Source organism: Pistacia vera, unplaced genomic scaffold, assembly GCF_008641045.1.
Source record: "Pistacia vera cultivar Batoury unplaced genomic scaffold, PisVer_v2 Contig401, whole genome shotgun sequence".
NCBI classification, from domain to species: domain Eukaryota; kingdom Viridiplantae; phylum Streptophyta; class Magnoliopsida; order Sapindales; family Anacardiaceae; genus Pistacia; species Pistacia vera.
In genome coordinates, this window is record NW_022196226.1 from 675,576 (window position 1) to 694,900 (window position 19,325).

The window sequence follows — 19,325 nt, forward strand, 5'->3', positions numbered from 1 at the left end:
AAAAATATATTAATCAAATATTCAACACAAATATCAAGGTCAAAATACTCTACCAAACACATATTCTACAAATCATATTCTCGTAATCATAACCCTATCTAACTATCTAATACTATCCCCAAAATTTAATCCAAAATAATAAACCAAACGCACCCCATATTTTTTATTTTTTAGGATAAGATAATAGAATATGATAGGGTGAGAAAAGAGTATCAAATGCAGCCTAATGATTTACACCTAATAACTGGTTGTATTTAATTAGGTTTTTATGTGTCACAAAATGGTAATCTAATGGGGTGACTGTTGTTAGGTCAGCGAATAACTATTTGGATATGATCTTTTCAGATGCTTTGGGGAGTCTGCACATGAGCATCCTTGTTGCTGTGCAAACAGGGTGTTGATACTTGATTCATCTCTACTGCTCATTGCAACTTTATTGCGTCGGTAGAAAGTGTCTAAGGGAGTTCAATTCCTTGTCCCAACACAAAATGGCGTCGTAGTCGGGGCAATCCTAGAATTTTTGGAGTAGAAAGTGTTGGAGAGTTTGGGCCTGCTGTGCTGATGGATCGATACCCAAGTCTGGTAATGTAAATTCTTAACTAGATTAATTTTCAATTTGCGTTTTTTCTAATTTGCATACAAATTAATGATGTTGGCCACTAAAACTTTCTCAGTTAATTATTATTGTGTGACCTGATGGTAAAAAAATAAAATAAGATTTTACGAATTTTTGAATTCGAATCTCCCAGATACTAATATAAGTGACTATTAAAACTCTTATCTATTTGTGTAATCCCTAGATAGTTAAGATTTTCCAATCAAAATTATCTCCTTTATCACGTGAATGTTTCAAATAAGATTATATAAGTTTGGTAAGCTAAACTTGAAATTCTATACACATGTTTTGTTTTTATATTTTCGTAAGCTCAATGGTCAATAAATATTCAACAAAACAGTATCGTTGATTTTCTCTAGCTTATCTTTTGCTTGTCTTCTTCCCCCGTCTGTTTCCCACTCACCATTATCATTATCAATTAGTTAATTAATTTCTCATGAAGCACTTTTCTAACAGTTTTAATTGGCTGCTGCGGTTTTTCTAAACACCAGCCAAAATTTCTCACCAACCTTCACTTATTTTCTCAACTGATGTCATCTCTTGTGATTGCTCAAATAATTTCGTGACACCACAATTAATTAATTAAATTCATTTCCCAGATTTATAATTGCTCAAACTACGACATCAATGACACAATGGTATCTAGCCCGTGCGAAAACTTGTCAAATCAAATCTTTTTTTTTATTTTAAATTCAAAAGAAGTGGCATATTTGGCTTTGACTATGATCGATAATAATTAATTATAAGAAGAGCAACAAGACCAGTACTGTCTTGGTTGCCCCCAGCACCCTTTCAATTCAAACTCAAATAGTAAGTTCATGCATTTGATCAAATGTTCAATAATCTTCAAAGAGTTTGGAATATTCGTTGTTTTATGTTCATGAACCAACACCCTAATCTTATCATTGTATTTCCGATTCTTTTGCACACCTAGAGGACATTTTCCTCCACATTTTTGTTCAGACTTTCCACTTGATTAATTAACTAACGACATTTTATTTAATTAACTTACCCACTTGATAACCTTGTTTTCATATGGTGAAGAGCCAGTGGCTTTGCTAAATTAATAGTTTTCATCTAAATTAAGTGATTAATTTGGCAGAACTTGGCTGTCTTCTATTCAATATCAGCACATTGGTAGTTCATATCATGGTTGCCCTCTAATATTACCCTTAATCTTCTTTTACTCCTTTTTCAACCATTAATTTCATCCTTTTTTTTTTTTTTTTCAATATATATTTGGCTCAGTCAAAGGAAGAAATTTTGTCTTACGTTTCTAAGTTCATTTTAAGTATAGAACTTTGGTGTTGGTTCGGCAATATTACATATTACTAGGTCAATTACAAAGCCAAAAAAAGAAAAAAAAAAAAAAATTAACCCATTTACCCATTAAATGGTGGAGTCTTTGATAATGCCCAATTAGATAGCGTTAAAAGTGTCTTCAAAAAAGCATCTGGGTTTTTCAAAGACTGCATAATAATTTGAAGACTTAATTAACAATTTGATATATGATTAGAAAAATAAGCAGTCGACATATTTCCACAAAAGTAGTTTAAATTAGATACAAGAACTAATCGAACATTATTGAAATAGACAAAAGGTAATTAAACTAAAGTACATCCAAATAACTTAGTTGGATTCCAATTTAACTTGTGTCTCGATCTTTCAATTACATTAAGACTAAAAAACATTGACCAAAACAATTTACAAATTACAAGCAATTGAATTGATTGACCAATCAAGTGAATCCATGGTGGTTCACATCAAGGGTGAAGGCATCTCTCAATCTCTCTAAAAAGTATACAAGAGTTGCATCCAACGACAAAACTGGCCAGCCTTTTAAGGGGGCCAAGGAATCATATTATTTAATTATATATCTTATAATAAAATAAATATTTGTGTTGGTTCAAAGCCAATGCCAATGGGAGAAGACTTTAGTTACAAGATTAAAAATTTGTCAACCACGTCGTCTGGTTCTTCTTTCCTTTACATTTTCGAGACTCATTCCATTGTCTCAATACGGGTGGTGGCCATTTTATTATTGCTTTAACCTCCATGCTTTTTCTAGGGTTATCAACACTTATTGCTTTTTTCCATTCAATCATTTATCTCCCCTCTTAAACTACAGGCTCTACTTTTTTTAAGTGTTGATGAACTGGCAGCATCTTTGCTTCTATTATAAGTTGTAGCTTTTTAGACATTTCCTTTTATATATTTTTGCAACTATTCCTTCGATCAAAGACTCTTGGCCATTGTCATCAAAAAATATGGGAAGGCAACCTTGTTGTGATAAGGTCGGGTTGAAGCGAGGTCCATGGACGATTGAAGAAGATCATAAGCTTTTGAACTTCATTCTCAGTAATGGTATTCATTGCTGGAGAATGGTTCCCAAGCTTGCAGGTATTTATATATATATATTTATATATGTATCATGTATGTATTCTTCAATTTGTTAATGAAGTTATTAATTAAAATGTTGGTGTTTTGCATGGTGATTTAAGGTTTGCTAAGATGTGGGAAGAGCTGCAGATTAAGATGGATTAATTATTTAAGACCTGACCTGAAGAGAGGTGCTTTTACGGAAGATGAGGAGGACCAGATTATTCAACTTCATTCTCGTCTTGGTAACAGGTACTGATTATTAATAACATTCTCTTCTTCTTTCTTGTTTAATTTCTCTCAACTAAACTTAATTAATTGTCTTCTAATTATGCATTATCTGTTGTAGGTGGTCCAAGATTGCTTCACATTTTCCTGGTCGAACTGATAATGAAATCAAGAACCACTGGAATACTCGGATTAAGAAGAGGCTGAAGCTCCTTGGTTTAGACCCGGTGTCTCACAAGCCCATTGACAAAACCGAAGAGATAATCAGTATTTCTGCAGAGGAAGAAGAGACGAAGAGCGGGGACATAAAGTCGAATGTTGATGACGATTTGATCAAGAAAGAAAATGAAGAGGTTCCAGCAGAGAAAGTACAAGTACAAGAAGAAGTGAAATCAATGACCATGGATGATACAGCTTCGCTTTTAAACAACTACGAAATGTTGTGTGGAAATTTGGAGATGGGATCGATTTTGTTTAACAACCAAGAAACCAACACAACTTCGACTACTTCAAATTGCAGTACATCCTCCTTCTCCTGGGAAGAATCAAATAATTACAACAGCAGCAGCAGCAGCAGCAACAACAACAACAACAATCCTTCACTGTGTGCGTCGTCTTCTCTACAGCATCAAGAAGACGCTTTACAGCAATGGATGGATAATGTGGATTCAATTATCTCATGGGACTGCTTCAATCAACTAGAAGGAAACCCTCTTTCTTCTTGGAAAATTATTTAACCTGATGAAAAACACATCCACAATTCTGTCTCTTAATTAGGTTCTTTCATGAGTATCCTAATCATGAAGTCATCCTATTTCAAGCAATAAATTAAAATCTGTTCAGCTAGAAAAGCCAATTACATGATGATGGTGATGACAGTTACTGCATGCCATCATGGAAACCTTTGCTTTTATTAATTAACCTTCATGTTTTTCTGTACAATATTTACCATTTTTTCATATGTTCATCAAGTTAATTACTTCAGTTTTCTGGTCTCCTTCCTTAATTAACCTAAAATATTTTACTTAATATTAAGCATCCTTATTAATTTGTTGATTTAAATAAGATTATATTCATACAAAAAAGGCCAAATAAATTATCATTTTCTAAAAACAAGTAAATTTTTTATTGTTACAAGCAACATAAAATTGGAGTTGGGGTCGTGCTAAGCACTGAAATGAATTGTTTAATTATTTACTTTTAGTGCATGCTTCTGGTGGAATTAATAAATAATAGGTAGGGCTTGGGAATCTTATCTATATTTCATAATTGAGAAGCAATGAAGTTATAGAAAATAAGAATAGAGAAATGTGTTTTAGAAAAAGCTTTGAATAGTTTATAATTCCCACTTCAGAAAAAACTCATGAAATAATTTAAGACTTTGTTTTCTATTTTTTCAACATTAGTTTATGAATCCAATACATTGCATCTCTCTTTTTCTTTTCTACTTTTTATAATCGATTTTGCTTCTTCAAGGGTCAAAGCTCATAATGCCCTTAGGTTGATGTTTGATTTTGACACCAACGATTTACACGTACAAAGTGTTAAGCGGGTTTAGAAATTATACGTGATCTAAAAATATGCAGTGAGCAAATAAATAAGAAACAGTTTTTAAAATGGTTCGGATGCTCAAAAGCGAATCCTACATCCAATGCAGTTATATTAATGGATGGTTACAATCAAGTCGCGTGTATCGAGCTGAATTACAATATTCTAGAGAGAATATAGAGAGCAGAAGAGAGAGAGTATATGCTTTTTAAGACTGAAGGTGAGTCAATCCCGTAATATGAGAGAAGAGCCCTCTATTGATAGTTGTAGGATTCAAGGCAATAATCATGAGTCGGCAGTCTGACAGGTGTAATACAATTCTTAACCCGCTTTCTATTGGTCGTCTGCATGAGAGACATCCTTGAATCACGTAGAGCTTGGGCAGGTGGACAATTCCTAGCTACTCACAAGTCTGACATTCACTTACTAAACTGACGATAACCATACCTCTTCCGTCTTTGCGCTACGTGACAGCCATTAACACCATGTTTGACTAGAAATGAAGTCATTAACAGTAAGTTTGATAAGACCTCTTAACTAACGAATAAACCTAGCTCAACTCCGAATAGATACTCTACAATACAATCAAGAATTAATTTTCTCACTTGTCAAAATGTAAAGTAATGGCTTTTAGTAACATATTTTCCCCAGATATTAATTGCAACATAAATTATGATACCACTTGTCTATATTTTAAGGCATTATTATCGACAACAACCCTATTATGTTATTTAATTTTTGTGTCTTTATCAATCAGCATTTCAGAAACATAATATATAGTATATATATATACTCCCCGTGGTTGTTTAGAAGCAATAAGATATTTATCAAAAACACCAATAAGAAATATTTTTGTGAAACATAAACTATGTTTCCAATGACAATAATATCTTAATTAAAACTTTGTATCATTAAGTTATTAACCTCTAAAATGTAAAATTGTTTTAAATTGCAATAATGTAAATGTTAATATACGAGAGAAATTTCAATTATCATCATCTGGATAAATGTTTAATTAGTTGTTTCCACTACCAAAATATCTTTCTTTCCAATTATAATCATCAGAATTTTGAACCAATGTTGACGATAATTACACTAAAATTACCTCTGGGTGATCGAATGGTTCAATAGGGACTTTTGGGTGTATTACTCAAGAGGTCATGAGTTTAAGTTATTCCTCGATTGCTAATAGGGGTAGTCACTGGAGTTTTTATCCGGTCGATAATTCTAGGGTTTCAGATAATTAGTTAAAGTATACGTAAACTGACATGAATACCTCCGGTATATAAAAAAAAAAAAAAAAAGATAATTACACTAAAACTAAAAAAATAGGCTCCGTTTGGTTCACAATTGGGTGTTTTTGGGAAAAGTTTTCTGAAAAAAGTTAAAAAAAAAGTTGAATTGGGCGGGTATTACGATGTAAGATTTATAAATTAATAAAATACCCCCTATATTTGTTTATTTACAAAACACCCCCTATAATAAAATCTTAAAAGTTAACAAAAACACCCCCAACCCAATGTCAAATACAGACAGCCGGCCACCACCGCCGGAGGGTGGCTGGGTTCACCGTATTGGCGCATGACCGGCTGGATCTTGCCGGTCGTGCGCCGATATGGCCTTTACCGGCTAGATCCACGGTGGATCTGGCCGTATTTTCTCGTCAACGACGACCAACAAACGGTCGTCGTTGATGGTCAACGACGACCGTTTGTTGGCCGTCGTTATAAACCGTTATGGCCAAAGATCTGGCCGTCAACGGCCAGATCTTTGGCCTTAGATCTGGCCTTTTCTGGCCAGATCCACCGTGGATCTGACCGGAAAAGGCTAGATCGGCGCACTACCGACCAGATTCAACCGGTAGTGCGTCATCCTAACAGATTCCGGCCATTTTTCGGCAGTGGTGGCCGGAATTTGGTACATATGAATTATTGGGGTGTTTTTGTAATTTTAAAAAAAATATTTAGGGGTATTTAATTAAATTATAAAATTTAAGGAATTTAAAAAAAGTTGAATAATATTCGGAGTAGTATTCCCAAAAATCAAAATTTTTAAGTATTTTACTGTTTAACTTTTTTGGGAATACTAAAAATAGTATTCCCAATTGGCAACCAAACGGAGCCATAATTTCTCGAAATAACTACGTAAGAATATCGGCATATAAATAACCATATTCTGACGCATTATCAGACAAAAGCACATAGCAATCAACACTAATTAGGGTTTGTTAATTAATATTAATTAGAGCATCTGGGTGCTATGTCATCACTCTATTTCTCAGGCCTACGATCGTCTCCAGCATCATCATCATTTTATGGTAATCTAATATTATACATATTACAAAGATAATGATAGGGTCTAAGTTTAATTAATTTTTTTTTCTTAATCTGTTGTTTGTATCAAAGCTTTTTAATATATGTTGTTTAATCATATAATACTTAATTAATCAACTTTGATATACACCAGATTAATTAATTAATTAAAAATTAAAAAAGATGATGATAGACATAATGATAAGTTTATGTTCTTTAGTTTTATATTTATATTAAAGCAAGTGTTGGCTAAAATAAAAGCAAGTTGTCTTTAAATAAATGACCTTATATTAAGCTAAATAATTATTATAATTAAGTGATATGTACAAAATACTTACCAAAAACAAAAGCAAGTTGTTTTTAATTAAATAAATTATCTAAGATATATATTTCAACAAACATAAAGTTTGATTAATTCAGAGAAAATACTTATTATATACATTAAACTTTTTAAATAAAATATTGATGTCAATCTTAAATTTAACAATCGCTAGTTGTCTCTTTGACATGTTTATTATTATCATTATTAAATTTAATTAAAAAAAAAAAGTCTAATTTGAGGTTGATGGAAAGATTTTACATATTATCGATTAAAAGACTATAACAGATTACGAGTTGTTATGCATGAAACATCAACGACCAAAGATACTAAACACATCTCTAGTCAATGAGTAAAACAAAAAACTGAAAATTAGGTTAATTAAAAATTTAAAGTATACATTATGAGGTGGTAATTTGTTTATAAGAATTTATATGGTTAATTTAGAAGTATAGTATATTTATATTACACTCAAAAGGCAAAGAAAATTCTCCATCAAAATTTGTGGGCCTTTTCATATAAAGCTATAAGCCCACATGATTTAGGATTGAAGCCCAACAAGATATAGAATTACGGCCCAATTACGTATATTATGGGCCAGATTTTGGGCTTTTCGGGTTTTAAGGCCCAGTGAAAATTGACGACATGATCAAAGCGAGAAAGAGAAGAAAGATTGAGGTTGGAGAAGAAGAAGAGCAATATGTTAGCGGTACAGAGAACGATACGGAGGATGTGTACGAGCGTGGACGCTCCACGTGTCACTCGGTTCTCTCTGAATGCACCAAAAAACGTGAGCACTTTTCTGAATCTATATCTCCATTCTAATGTTTTTAGTATTCAAGTTGTGGGTTAAAAATGATCGCTTTATGTTTTTATTTTATTTTTTTTAGGGTTACCATTCTGTTTCGTTTTGTATTTCGTAGTTTATTGAGTAACAGACAATACCCAGATGGGAATTTTGGAAACACTTTAAAGAAGACGAACGTGTTGAATGCTCTGGGCTTGTTTGAAAATAAATTGAGAGCGAAGCCTGAATGTGACGATTTTTATTTGGTTTAATTGACAAGAACAAAAATTATAGTTGCATGGTTAGCTTTATAGATTATCCTGATCAACTTACCAGTGACAGGGACACTATACATTTTTGGTCTGAAATGGTTTTGATTTTGCAAGTTTTTGATAAATTTGGACTTTGTTTCTTTTCTAAGTGATAGAGTCACCAAGTTGTCATGGAATCTAAAAATTAGAACTTTTTAAAAGTCAATTGAGGAACCCTGGGAGGTCGTTGGATTGAGAAATTTAATTTATTTGAGCAGGGGAGTGGAGGAATATAGTTTCACATTTACTTCAGTGGTAGGTTTCACACATTACAATCCAGTAGTAGTTTCTTGTAAATCTTGTGTAAACCCTGAACCATGTGGATTATCCTTTTAAGTTTAGTTTGACACTTATTTGTTTGTCCTTTACTTGACTTCTCATTTCAGGTAGAATTGGAATATGCTAATGGTAGCAAGTTTAGTCTGTCAGCTGAATTTCTAAGAGTATACAGCCCCGCAGCTGATGGCAAGATTAGGTCATTTGGGGGTGAAAAGGTAGTTGGAACATTTTTCATCTTCCTTTCTGAAAACTTGATTATTTCTGTTTCATTTATTTCTTAAACAAATTGTTGATTGTTTACTTAGAAAATTGGTATTATTATAAATTTCTCCATGCCTGTTTGTGGCCATACTGACTTTTAAACTGTTATACGGCTCATATACTAAGATTTTATATCTAGATTTGAAGGTACTAATGCTCATGTATTGTAGAAACAGACTTTTTCTTTTTTCTATTGATCTCAATCAAGTTTACCGGAAACATAACAATGCATCAACTAACTTTTTCACATGTTGCAGATATTTTGTTTTTCCTCATTGTCAATGCATAAATGAGTGTGAATTTTTTTTTCCCACCAGTGTTGCCCTTTATGAATGTTTAACATTTCTGGACTTAGGTAATATTTGGGCGGTGTTATGTTGGCATCATGTCTGCAGAACCTGTAGGAAACTATGGGGTAAGGTACTTTAACTTAATGTTCTGTCACATCACTACTTGAATTTTTCTCTGAAAGGCTGCTTATTATAAGATATATTTTCCCATAAATCTTATGCTGATTGAATCTTGGGTTGGATGGTTCAGGATAGTTTTTGATGATTTGCATAAAACTGGGATCTATCCTTGGGATTACTTCTATCATCTTGGGAGCAACAAGTTTAGCCTCATGAGAAATTATCTCAAAACACTAAAGAAGCATGGACTCAGTCGAGATCCACAAAAACGAAAATGATGAAATATCTAGTCTGATTTAGCTGGTTCTACTTCGATTGGGGTCAGATGATGAGTGCAAAGCGATTCCGTTCTCTCTTTGGAGCTGAAGAGTGCAAATTTTAATATATCACACATTTTTCTGCTGTTCACAATCTAGAATGTTGTGTAGCTGCTGTGTATTTGTAAACCAGTTGTTTTTTTTTTTTTTTTCATTTCCCATTTCTGAAATTGACTTTATTATTTCCCAGAGTGTTGGAGGAACAATAAACTGGGAAATGGCATAACTGAATTTTTAATTATAGGTTTGTGTTGATTGTTCTGTTTCAGTTACAAGAATCCCTGAATGAAATCCAAAAAAAGAAAAAAAAAGAAGCTTATGACAACATCCAGCTGGAATTTTCAACCTCGTCAAGAGTTCTATAGAATTGACACTGCAATGGTGCAAGTGCAATCTGCATTCTGCAGTCAAATATGTGTATTTGATGTTTGATAAACAATGTAACATCCAATCAACCCTTCGTTGTTTCCCTGCCTTGTGAAATATCCGAAGGAATATATCATGCTTAACGAGCAAGACAGCCCGGGCAGGAACTTGAGCAGTGTCATCTTCACTTATGAAAGGTGGGGTCTTTTTTATTTTGTTTAAAGTGCAGTGCTCAATGTTGTGCCAAGGGTTGTTTAATCATCAACTTTATTTTTGGTACTGGAAGATGTTTTCAATTATTGATTCTTTTTCATTGTTCACAATTTGGCATTGCATTTTGTAATCAAAGCACCTTTTTCTTTTTCAAAAATTTATTCCATTGAATTTAATCTCTAAATGGAATAAAATAGGCGGGCAGACATGGCTTATTGTTCACTCATCCCAAGCTCTTGCAGACAGCATTCCTGGGATAAAATGTCCCTAAAAAGCACTTACAAAAATGTGTCTCCATCAAGGATCTCCAGCCTCCAGGGTCCATATGCAAACTGAATGTCTCGAGAATGTACTATTTGTGGTCCTGGGAGGTCTAGATAATGGATTACATCAAATCGAACATCAACTCCTGTCCCAGTCTTATTATTTTCAGCTTAACCTGATAATCCCTTCAGGTTCGCAAATGCCACATGCTTGAAGTTAATCATACCACTTCTCTGAAGCATTTCTATGATAATTTCGATTTTGTGATTGGTTACTCTAAGCTTTGCCTGGTAAATAGCTGAAACTAGTTTAATATGGTGCCAAAGAAAGCCAAACCTGCCCATATTTTCTTTCTATGGAAGCAGAGTGGATAAAGTTAACAGCTTGCAGAGAAGTTTAGAAAAATGGAAGGGCAATCACGAGTTCCAGAGCATTTCCTAGTCTAGAAGCTGTCATTGGAGCCTTATAAATTTCTACTTGGACGTAAAACTTGCTTCACTTTATTGGTGACGTTTATCTATATCTGTAACTTTTCGTACGAGAATGGCACTTCATGCTAATATCTTTTACTCCCAGAGGAACTGAGAGAATCACTAGTTTTTCGAGCTATAAGTTTCCACCATTGCGGAAAACTGCTATAGTTTGTAACCGTATAAAGGCCGTCACAGAGAAAAGAGACAACCTTGACCACCTGCGAAGGGTGACCCAGCATTAACAACAGCCAAAGGAAAAAGCAGCTCAAGTTTCATCTCCAGGTGACTGAAAACTAAGACACCCTTTGCTTCACCTTTCAGAAGAAATGTTATAACTTTTGGAAGCATAAAATTAATCTCATTCTTGCTCCCAAAAACAAGAAAAATCAAAACAGGACGTTAAACAAACCTGCAACCTGTCCGAGTTATCAACCTCAACCCTCACTATTATTAAGAAAGACTGTATAGGCCGACTCACTGGAGTTTCTTTTTGACAGAGATGCATGATGGGTTTCCATCTGCTACAACAATGCGGCAGATGATTGATACCATGGAGAGAATGACGGAGGACCCCTGTACTGGCGGCAACAATTTGCCTTTGTTTCCAGAAACGATTAGAGACAGATATAGTGGATATGGTACGGGAAGGACACCTTGGGCGATAAAGGAAGGGAAAATGAGTATAGGGTCAGGTTCGATATGCCTGGCATGACGAAGAATGGTTTCAAGGTCTGGGTTGAAGATAGCATGCTTGTAGTTAAGGCAGAAAAGCTTCCAAGAAACAGAGGAATCAAGTTAAAGTGGTGAAAATATAACTGAGGATGAAGTTTGGCCGACCAATAGCTATGGAAGCTACAGCAGTAGGATTGCATTGCCAGAGAACATAGTGTTCGAGAAAATTAAGGCAGAGGTGAAAAAATGAAGTGTTGTATATAAGTATAACCATTCCAAAAGCCAGCACCACCAGTAAAGTTACAGACATTAATGTACAATAGAAGTATGCTTGTAAAACAATACTGTTCAACTTTCAGGCTGTGTACTTCATTAACATAAATTTGATGTACAACACATTCCTATTCACAATAAGTGAATCAGTTCATCTTCCAAACCATCGTAGCCATGAGGCCAGTGATTCTTGCAATAACAGTGAGGAGGTTCGTCTGCAACCTAGTAAACTTGCCTATTCAAAAAAATCTTGAGTGGCATATATTTCAGTGCCAAATGCAGTACATGAGTCGGTACTCAAAATGAATCTTTGTCAAGTCAATCGTTAATTCTTTTAGTTGACTGTCTTGCTCTTCTCCAAACTAAAAAGACTTCTTCTTCTGTTTACTTTCTGAGATGCGTTTCAGCGCTTGGGTGCCCCTTCTTATTCCCCTTTAACATAAACAAGACAACCACGAGGCCATAAAAAAGCTGCATGCGATGTGGCAATGAAGATAATAGAAAGTAGTTACCTTTGGTACAAGTAAACAAAAATGTAGAAAAGTGGCAGCACCATCAAAGCCAAAATGGAAAGAGTGACATAGGTTATACTTGTCTGCTTCTGAAAATATGAAAAATTGAGACATGGTAAAAAGAATATAACCAACAACATTCTCCTATAAAAAATCAATATGGAAATAAAACATGCAAGCTTCAAGATTATACAATGTCAAGTTATGTTAGCTTCTTAATTTCATAGATATGCATGCATGAACCACATTGCTGGCTGTACCGTGTAACCCTATTAAGATCTTCCAATTCAGAGATAAAATTGCTATAATTTACACCAACCATCATAAAATGATAGACATAATTTATTAGCGGAAAGTTTCTGGCATTTAATTTTTCTACGAACAAAAAAAGTTAGCATGAGAACAGATTTTCGTATTTCTGCATGATTTGTTCCCTTTTCCCTAGAACACAGGAACACTGCTCATCACTTACAACAAACCTTTTTTAATATGTAGCCACTCAAAAATGATTGAGCACACAAAATTTAGACAAAGGTGATAATGAACTTTACCCTGCGCCCTTTTGAGAAGGGTTTCAGATTCCCAGTGCATGTGTGGGCATCACAAAATTGGCGCAAAAAGAACTCTGGCAGTTCAATAAAAATAGAAAGCAATTATTATGAGTTGATTAAAGAAAATTACAAATTTCTTAATAATAAAATAAAAGTTTTACCATGAAGACGGCTTGCTGAAGGACCCTCATTGACAGGAAAACAACTATTGGCCAGACTCTGCAAATAATTATCAAATGAATGATAGAAAAAAAAAAAAAAAAAATGAAGACGGCTTGCTGAAGGACCCTCATTGACAGGAAAACAACTATTGGCCAGACTCTGCAAATAATTATCAAATGAATGATAAAAAAAAAAAAAAAAAAAAAAAAGAAAAAAAATTGGGATCGAATAGAAGATTGCTCAGAGACCACCTCACACTGATGTTGATTCCTAGCAGCAGCTGCAGGATTGCACTTAGTCTTCCGTGGTGCGGAATCCATTATTAGATCACAATGCAATGCGCCACATACATCAGCCAAGCACTTGCTTTGACTCTGGATTCAGCACAATCACAGTTCAAAAATACTCAAGTTAAAAGAATCCAGTTTGGCTAAAAATTTTCTAAGGATGTTTCTCCTATTTGTTACTGTGTTACCTACTTATTTGAAAACAAGTACCCATATTTTGAACAAGATATGTACATAGGTTTCAGGTACTTCAGTTTTTCCTTGAACATGAGAAAATTTAGGACCTATTAACAATTTCACCAGATTCCCATCTCAACATTTGGGATTGATGAACCTAAGAGCTTCTTCATAATTATTAAAATGAACAGCCAAAGTTTCACAGACTGAGTCCCAAATGCAATGCAAGAGAATGTAGTGAATACTAATTAAAAAATCCCTATTTCATAAATTATATTTATCTTGAAAACTACATTAAGACTAATGCTAAACAACATGAAATGAAACTCAAAGCAGACGGAGGCTACATACCACATTCAGCAAATTATAGTGCCTGTTGTCAAAATGCTGATCAATATATTTCTCTTCATAAAACCTTTTCTTACAGAATCCACATTTCCATTCATTTATATCCACATGGAATTTATGCTGTTCCTGATCTCTAAACAAATCATTATCAGGGTGAAGCCTACACCTAGTCGAAATCTGATAGCGTTCTTTCTCCACAAAGGGCATCAAATACTGGACCAAAAATCAAGTAGCAATCATGTTATTTGGTATGAACACAAAAACCAAGAAATTGATATGCTAATCTATGAAAATTGTACACATTGTGCTAACCTCCTCAATAATTTTCCATGCTGCCCTACTCCTTTCTCTTGAACAATGTATTTCATGAACATCCTCCTCCACTTGCTTCAAAGTTCTGACCATTATTTTTAACGAAAATAAGAATGTAAAATTTACGAATTCAGATTTACAATTCAATAGAAAAGACTATACATTACCTAGCAGCTGCACGTTCTTCAAAATCCTGTAGAAAACAGCACATATAATTGAATTACCAAAGTTTTGAACAATAAAAATGAAGTCATTTCATCAAACACGGACTTAATAAACAAAGAAAAACCCCAAAATCATCACAACAGCTCAAAAACCCCTAGAAAAAGTAAAGGAGCAAAAAAAATAAGTAAGTTGAAAACTGATCTAGTTCAAGATGTGCGAAAACAATCAATTAAAGACGGAAGCAAATCCGGCGAAATCAGTTTGGCTAAAAGAAGAACCGAAGAATACAAGAGATGACATAAGAAACCTGATTTAGTTGTAGAGTATAAGCAAAGAGCGAAATGAAGAGAAAGAGTAAAACGACAGCCTGTTTAGAGCAGAATGGAGTCTTCATGTTAGTTTTGTATTGGGAACATAAAATCTTTTAATCGGAATTACAGGAGGTGGGGGATTCTGATTCTCTAAGGAGAAGGTACCCGCCACGCCTTCCTGCGAAATTTAGCCAATCCTCGTTCGCCACCTCGGATACGTATGCCTGTACTTAATTTTCAAAAATTCTTTTGAAAAATAATTAAAAAATTAATCAATTTTTTTTTTTTTTTTTTTGCAAAGAAAAAATATACGTAATTTCTATTAAAAAATCAAATATTACTATACAAGTAATGGTCGAAAAATGACCCGGCGGGTTATGGGGGTTGGCGAGTTGAGCCTAACCCAGCCCGCCTCTTAGCTAGAAAGGCTGGCCCAGCCCAGCCCGCCAACCCTAACCCGTCGGGTTATTATGCGGGTCGGGTTAGCCCACACTTTTTTAAAAACTTTTTTTTTCTTTTGTGTAATTGTTTTTAGTTAACTTTATATATATAATTCAGTTAAATTAATTTTTTTTGTTAACATTTCAAATATTAATTCAATTTTAATACAATAAAATTGTAATATAAGAAAAATTAGATTTTTTTCATTTATTAAAAAATAAAATAAGTAATTACAATAATTATTGTCTCATTAAAAACTTTACTAAGAAAAACCCAATGGGACAAAAACTTGGTAAGAAAAAAAGAGTGCAATAATTGACAATTAATTTACAAGTTACAATTTACAAAATAACTAATTTGGGGGTTGACTATGACCTCCCTCATCTGTATCATCTATATTACAAAATTGAAATGATTCTATTAAAGTATCATCGACAACCTCGTTTTGATTTTGATGGCGTGACCATTCCCAATCTCGAAGACATGTGAGGACTTCAATTATTTTTTGTGAAAGTTTAGTCCTCCTTTCATTTAAAATTTTTCCACTTGCACTAAATGTTTGTTCGGATGAGACGATTGAGACAGGAACAGCGAAAACATCCAAGGCAAGTCTTGATAATACCGGAAAAATACATTTTCTGGTTTTCCAATATTCTAAGACATCAAAATTGACTCTTTGTTGTGGATCTACTGGTAACACTTCGGGGATTCCTAAATATTGTTGAAGCTCATTACTCTGTGACTGCATGGAGGACAACACATTCGCTGTTGGTGCTTCTGAAGAGGAGGTTGTGCTTCGGGTTCGTGTCCTCTTCGATCTATTAAGTGCACTCTAGGAGTCGAAGTCTTTATTTGTTTCTTCTTATGCAACTTCCCTGGGCTGGGTATTTCGACTCTTTGCTGGCTCCCATACCTGTTTTCATATTGCAAATATACCTCTACAAGACACTCCCTTGCCTCTCCTAGTTGATTGACATATGCTTCGTTTTGTAAATTTTCAGTTAATGTGTCTAAACCATTTTCTAAACTTACTACTTTAATTCTAGGATCAAATATAGCATCTAAACAATAAAAAAAATGAATGGTTTCCAATATTTTTAAAAAAAAAAAATTTCATTGCCTTTATTGGTCCCCCTAAAATTTCATTGTTTATGTTTTTTCTAAATAAATCTGAAATTTTTATAATTATATGTATTACCAATGGACTAGTAGGATAATACACATCAGAAAGTTGTAAAGTGAATTGGTAAAAAATTTTATGAAAATAATGAAATTTTTTAGCTATATGCCAATCATTTTCTACCAAATAATGAGGATTTCTATTATTTGCTACAAAATAACTAATTAAATTTGTATAAGGTAAACATAAATCAAACATTAAATAAGTATTATTCCATCTAACAGACATGTCTAATGCAAAAGTTTTAGAAGACATATTTGATTTTATACAAGCATCTTGAAATTGAATATTTCTTTTATTACTACTAGTAATCAAAGCTAAAGAATCTCTAATTCTATTAGTATTATCTTTAATTGTTTTCATACCACTTTTCACAATTAAATTAATAATGTGACATGCACATCATTGGTGAAAAAACTTTATGCTTCGTTTGTTACGCTATTGGGAATACTATTATTAGTATTCCCAATAAAGTTAAATAGTAAAATGTCATTATTCTCAAAATATTATTCTATATTTTTTAATTTCTTTTAAACCCTTTAAATTTATTAATTTAACTAAACACCCCCAAATATTTTTTTTAGAAATTACAAAAACACCCCGGCCACCCTCTGGCGGTGGTGGCCAGCTGTCCGTATTTAATGGATGGGTTGGGGGTGTTTTTGTTAACCTTTAATATTTTATTATAGGGGTGTTTAGTAAATAAATAAACATAGGGGGTATTTTTGTTAATTTTTAAATCCTACATCGTAATACATGCCCAATTTAATCTTTTTCAAAATATTATTCTAAAAACTATCAGAATAATGAACCAAACAGAGCCTAAATTGTCATTAAAAGGATAATTAATTTTAAAAAAAATCTATAGATGTACTATTAGCACTTGCACTATCTAAAGTTAAACTTATCACTTTATTAATAACATCATAATCTTCTAAAACTTCAACAATTTTATTATAAATTTGTTGACCACTATGATCTACATCTATTAATCTAAATCCTAATAAAGATTTATTTAATTTACATTCGTTATCAAAATAATGACCAGTCACACAAATATAATCTTGTTTAGCTCTACCACTCCAAATACCGGCGGTTAGAGCCACACTAACATGACAACTATGTATTTTATTTTCCCAAACAATTTTATTAAATCATTTATAGTTACAGTTTTAGAATAACTTTTAAATCCTGGAAAAAATGAATTTTTAATAAATATTTAAAAATATTTATCTTCAGCCATATTAATAGGTTGATCAGTTGCAGCAATATATAAAGTTAATTGTTCTCTATATACATCAGAATTAGAACGCCAAGTAGTACCCATATTATTTATTTGAGTTTGATTGGTTTCTCTATTTCCATGTTGAGTAATATATTTATTAACATGCCTTTTTAAAGTACTAGTACTATTACCTGAATCAGCTTTATAAATATTTTCACAATACGTGCATCTTGCTTTCTTCACTTGAACTCCATTTTATGTCTCGTAAAACTTATCGAAATATACCCAAACGTCTGATGTGTGCTTGTCGTCGGTTTCGACAGCAGTTGATGAAGCCGCTTCTGCTTGAGATGAAGTTGGACGAGGACGACTTCTAGAACCACCGAGAGCTGTAGCAGCATGGGGAGGAATCGGGGGCATATTATGAGATGTATCGGATTATGAGACTAGGAAAGCAAGACTATTTTAATCTACTGCATTTATGTTAGTAAATTCAGGGGGACTAGGATAGTAGTTTTCTTCATCATCGAAATTGATGGGATGGAAATATCTATCCATTGTAGTTAAAAAAAAATTGATATAGAAGAAATAAAAAATTAAAGAAGGAAAATTGGAATTTGGAAATATGGATTGAAAATTGCAAAAACTAATAAAAATTAAAATGAGAGCAAATTGACAACAAAGAGAATAATGGAGAGATTTCAATTGAGATTAGAGAAAATGAAAGAATGAGAGAATTGGGATGTGAGATAATATGAGAGTTAAGGGCCTATTTATAGAAAAAAAATGACGAAAAAGACCCCTCCAAATGCTATAAAACGGCTATATTTCAAGGGTAAAATGGATATTTGCAAAATGAAAAAAATCGTTAAATTTTTTTGGCCAACCCAGCGGGTCAACCATTGGTTAGCAACTGCCAACCCCCCGGCTTGGTGGGTTTCTTTGCAAAAAAAAAAAAAAAAAAGCAACCCGCCAGGTTGCTATATAAAAACCCGACCTGCCCGGCAGGGTGCATGCGGGTCGGGTTCAACCTGACCCACCTTGTTGAACCCTTCTTAACACGAGTCGGGTTAGGGTTGACCCGCCTAACCTGACTCATTTGTTCCACTTTTATATACAAGATTTTCAAGCACATTTAAAAACCATAAAAAGAAGAATAATATTAGTGGATTATCCTCGTGAGTCATGGCCTCAAATTTCCTCTTTAACCAAATCAGATAGTTTTCAAAAGACAAAGTTGGCCTTAGAATGTAATAGCAAATAGCAATTACATCATAACCTATTTATAATATTTTTATAAATTAAATTATTGTGACATTATTGTTACATAACGATACAAACTCACTAAAATATATTGATTCAAAAAATTAAGCCCCTGTTTGTTACACTATTCTGGATCCTTATTCTGTTATTCTATTTGAATTAAAAATAGGATATGTGTTTTTTTACTTATTGGGATCATTATTCTAAAAATTAAACCAAATCAAATAACATTTTTTTGTCTATAAGAAGAAAAGAGGGGAGACTTGGCTTTAGATTATTCAACTCAAAACATTTTTTAATCAAACTCTATTCAACATTTTTTTCTCTCTCCTTCTCATTTTTCTCTCCTTCTAAAATGAAAAT

General features: G+C 33.3%; 3 protein-coding genes and 1 pseudogene across 3 annotated transcripts; 3 read left to right on the forward strand and 1 right to left on the reverse strand.

The window, feature by feature from the left end:
- The first annotated feature begins 2,591 nt into the window (after window positions 1-2,591).
- LOC116141962 (myb-related protein 315) lies at window positions 2,592-4,186 on the forward strand. Its single transcript, XM_031427439.1, has 3 exons — window positions 2,592-3,016; window positions 3,118-3,247; window positions 3,345-4,186. Exons 1-3 carry the CDS (start codon window positions 2,884-2,886, stop codon window positions 3,958-3,960), a joined length of 879 nt encoding a protein of 292 aa, XP_031283299.1. The 5' UTR covers window positions 2,592-2,883; the 3' UTR covers window positions 3,961-4,186.
- A 3,879-nt stretch (window positions 4,187-8,065) lies between these two features.
- Window positions 8,066-10,078, forward strand: LOC116141964. Its single transcript, XM_031427440.1, has 4 exons — window positions 8,066-8,192; window positions 8,887-8,994; window positions 9,396-9,460; window positions 9,581-10,078. The coding sequence occupies exons 1-4, from the start codon at window positions 8,103-8,105 to the stop codon at window positions 9,726-9,728; spliced, it is 411 nt and encodes a 136-aa protein (XP_031283300.1). The 5' UTR covers window positions 8,066-8,102; the 3' UTR covers window positions 9,729-10,078.
- A 1,283-nt stretch (window positions 10,079-11,361) lies between these two features.
- On the forward strand, window positions 11,362-12,078 carry LOC116141931 (annotated as a pseudogene).
- Window positions 11,995-15,025, reverse strand: LOC116141930. Its single transcript, XM_031427402.1, has 9 exons — window positions 14,850-15,025; window positions 14,545-14,570; window positions 14,378-14,462; window positions 14,069-14,278; window positions 13,505-13,627; window positions 13,253-13,310; window positions 13,092-13,165; window positions 12,541-12,629; window positions 11,995-12,460 (listed from the first exon to the last, which is right to left on the reverse strand). Exons 1-9 carry the CDS (start codon window positions 14,934-14,936, stop codon window positions 12,391-12,393), a joined length of 822 nt encoding a protein of 273 aa, XP_031283262.1. The 5' UTR covers window positions 14,937-15,025; the 3' UTR covers window positions 11,995-12,390.
- Between the last annotated feature and the right edge of the window lie 4,300 nt (window positions 15,026-19,325).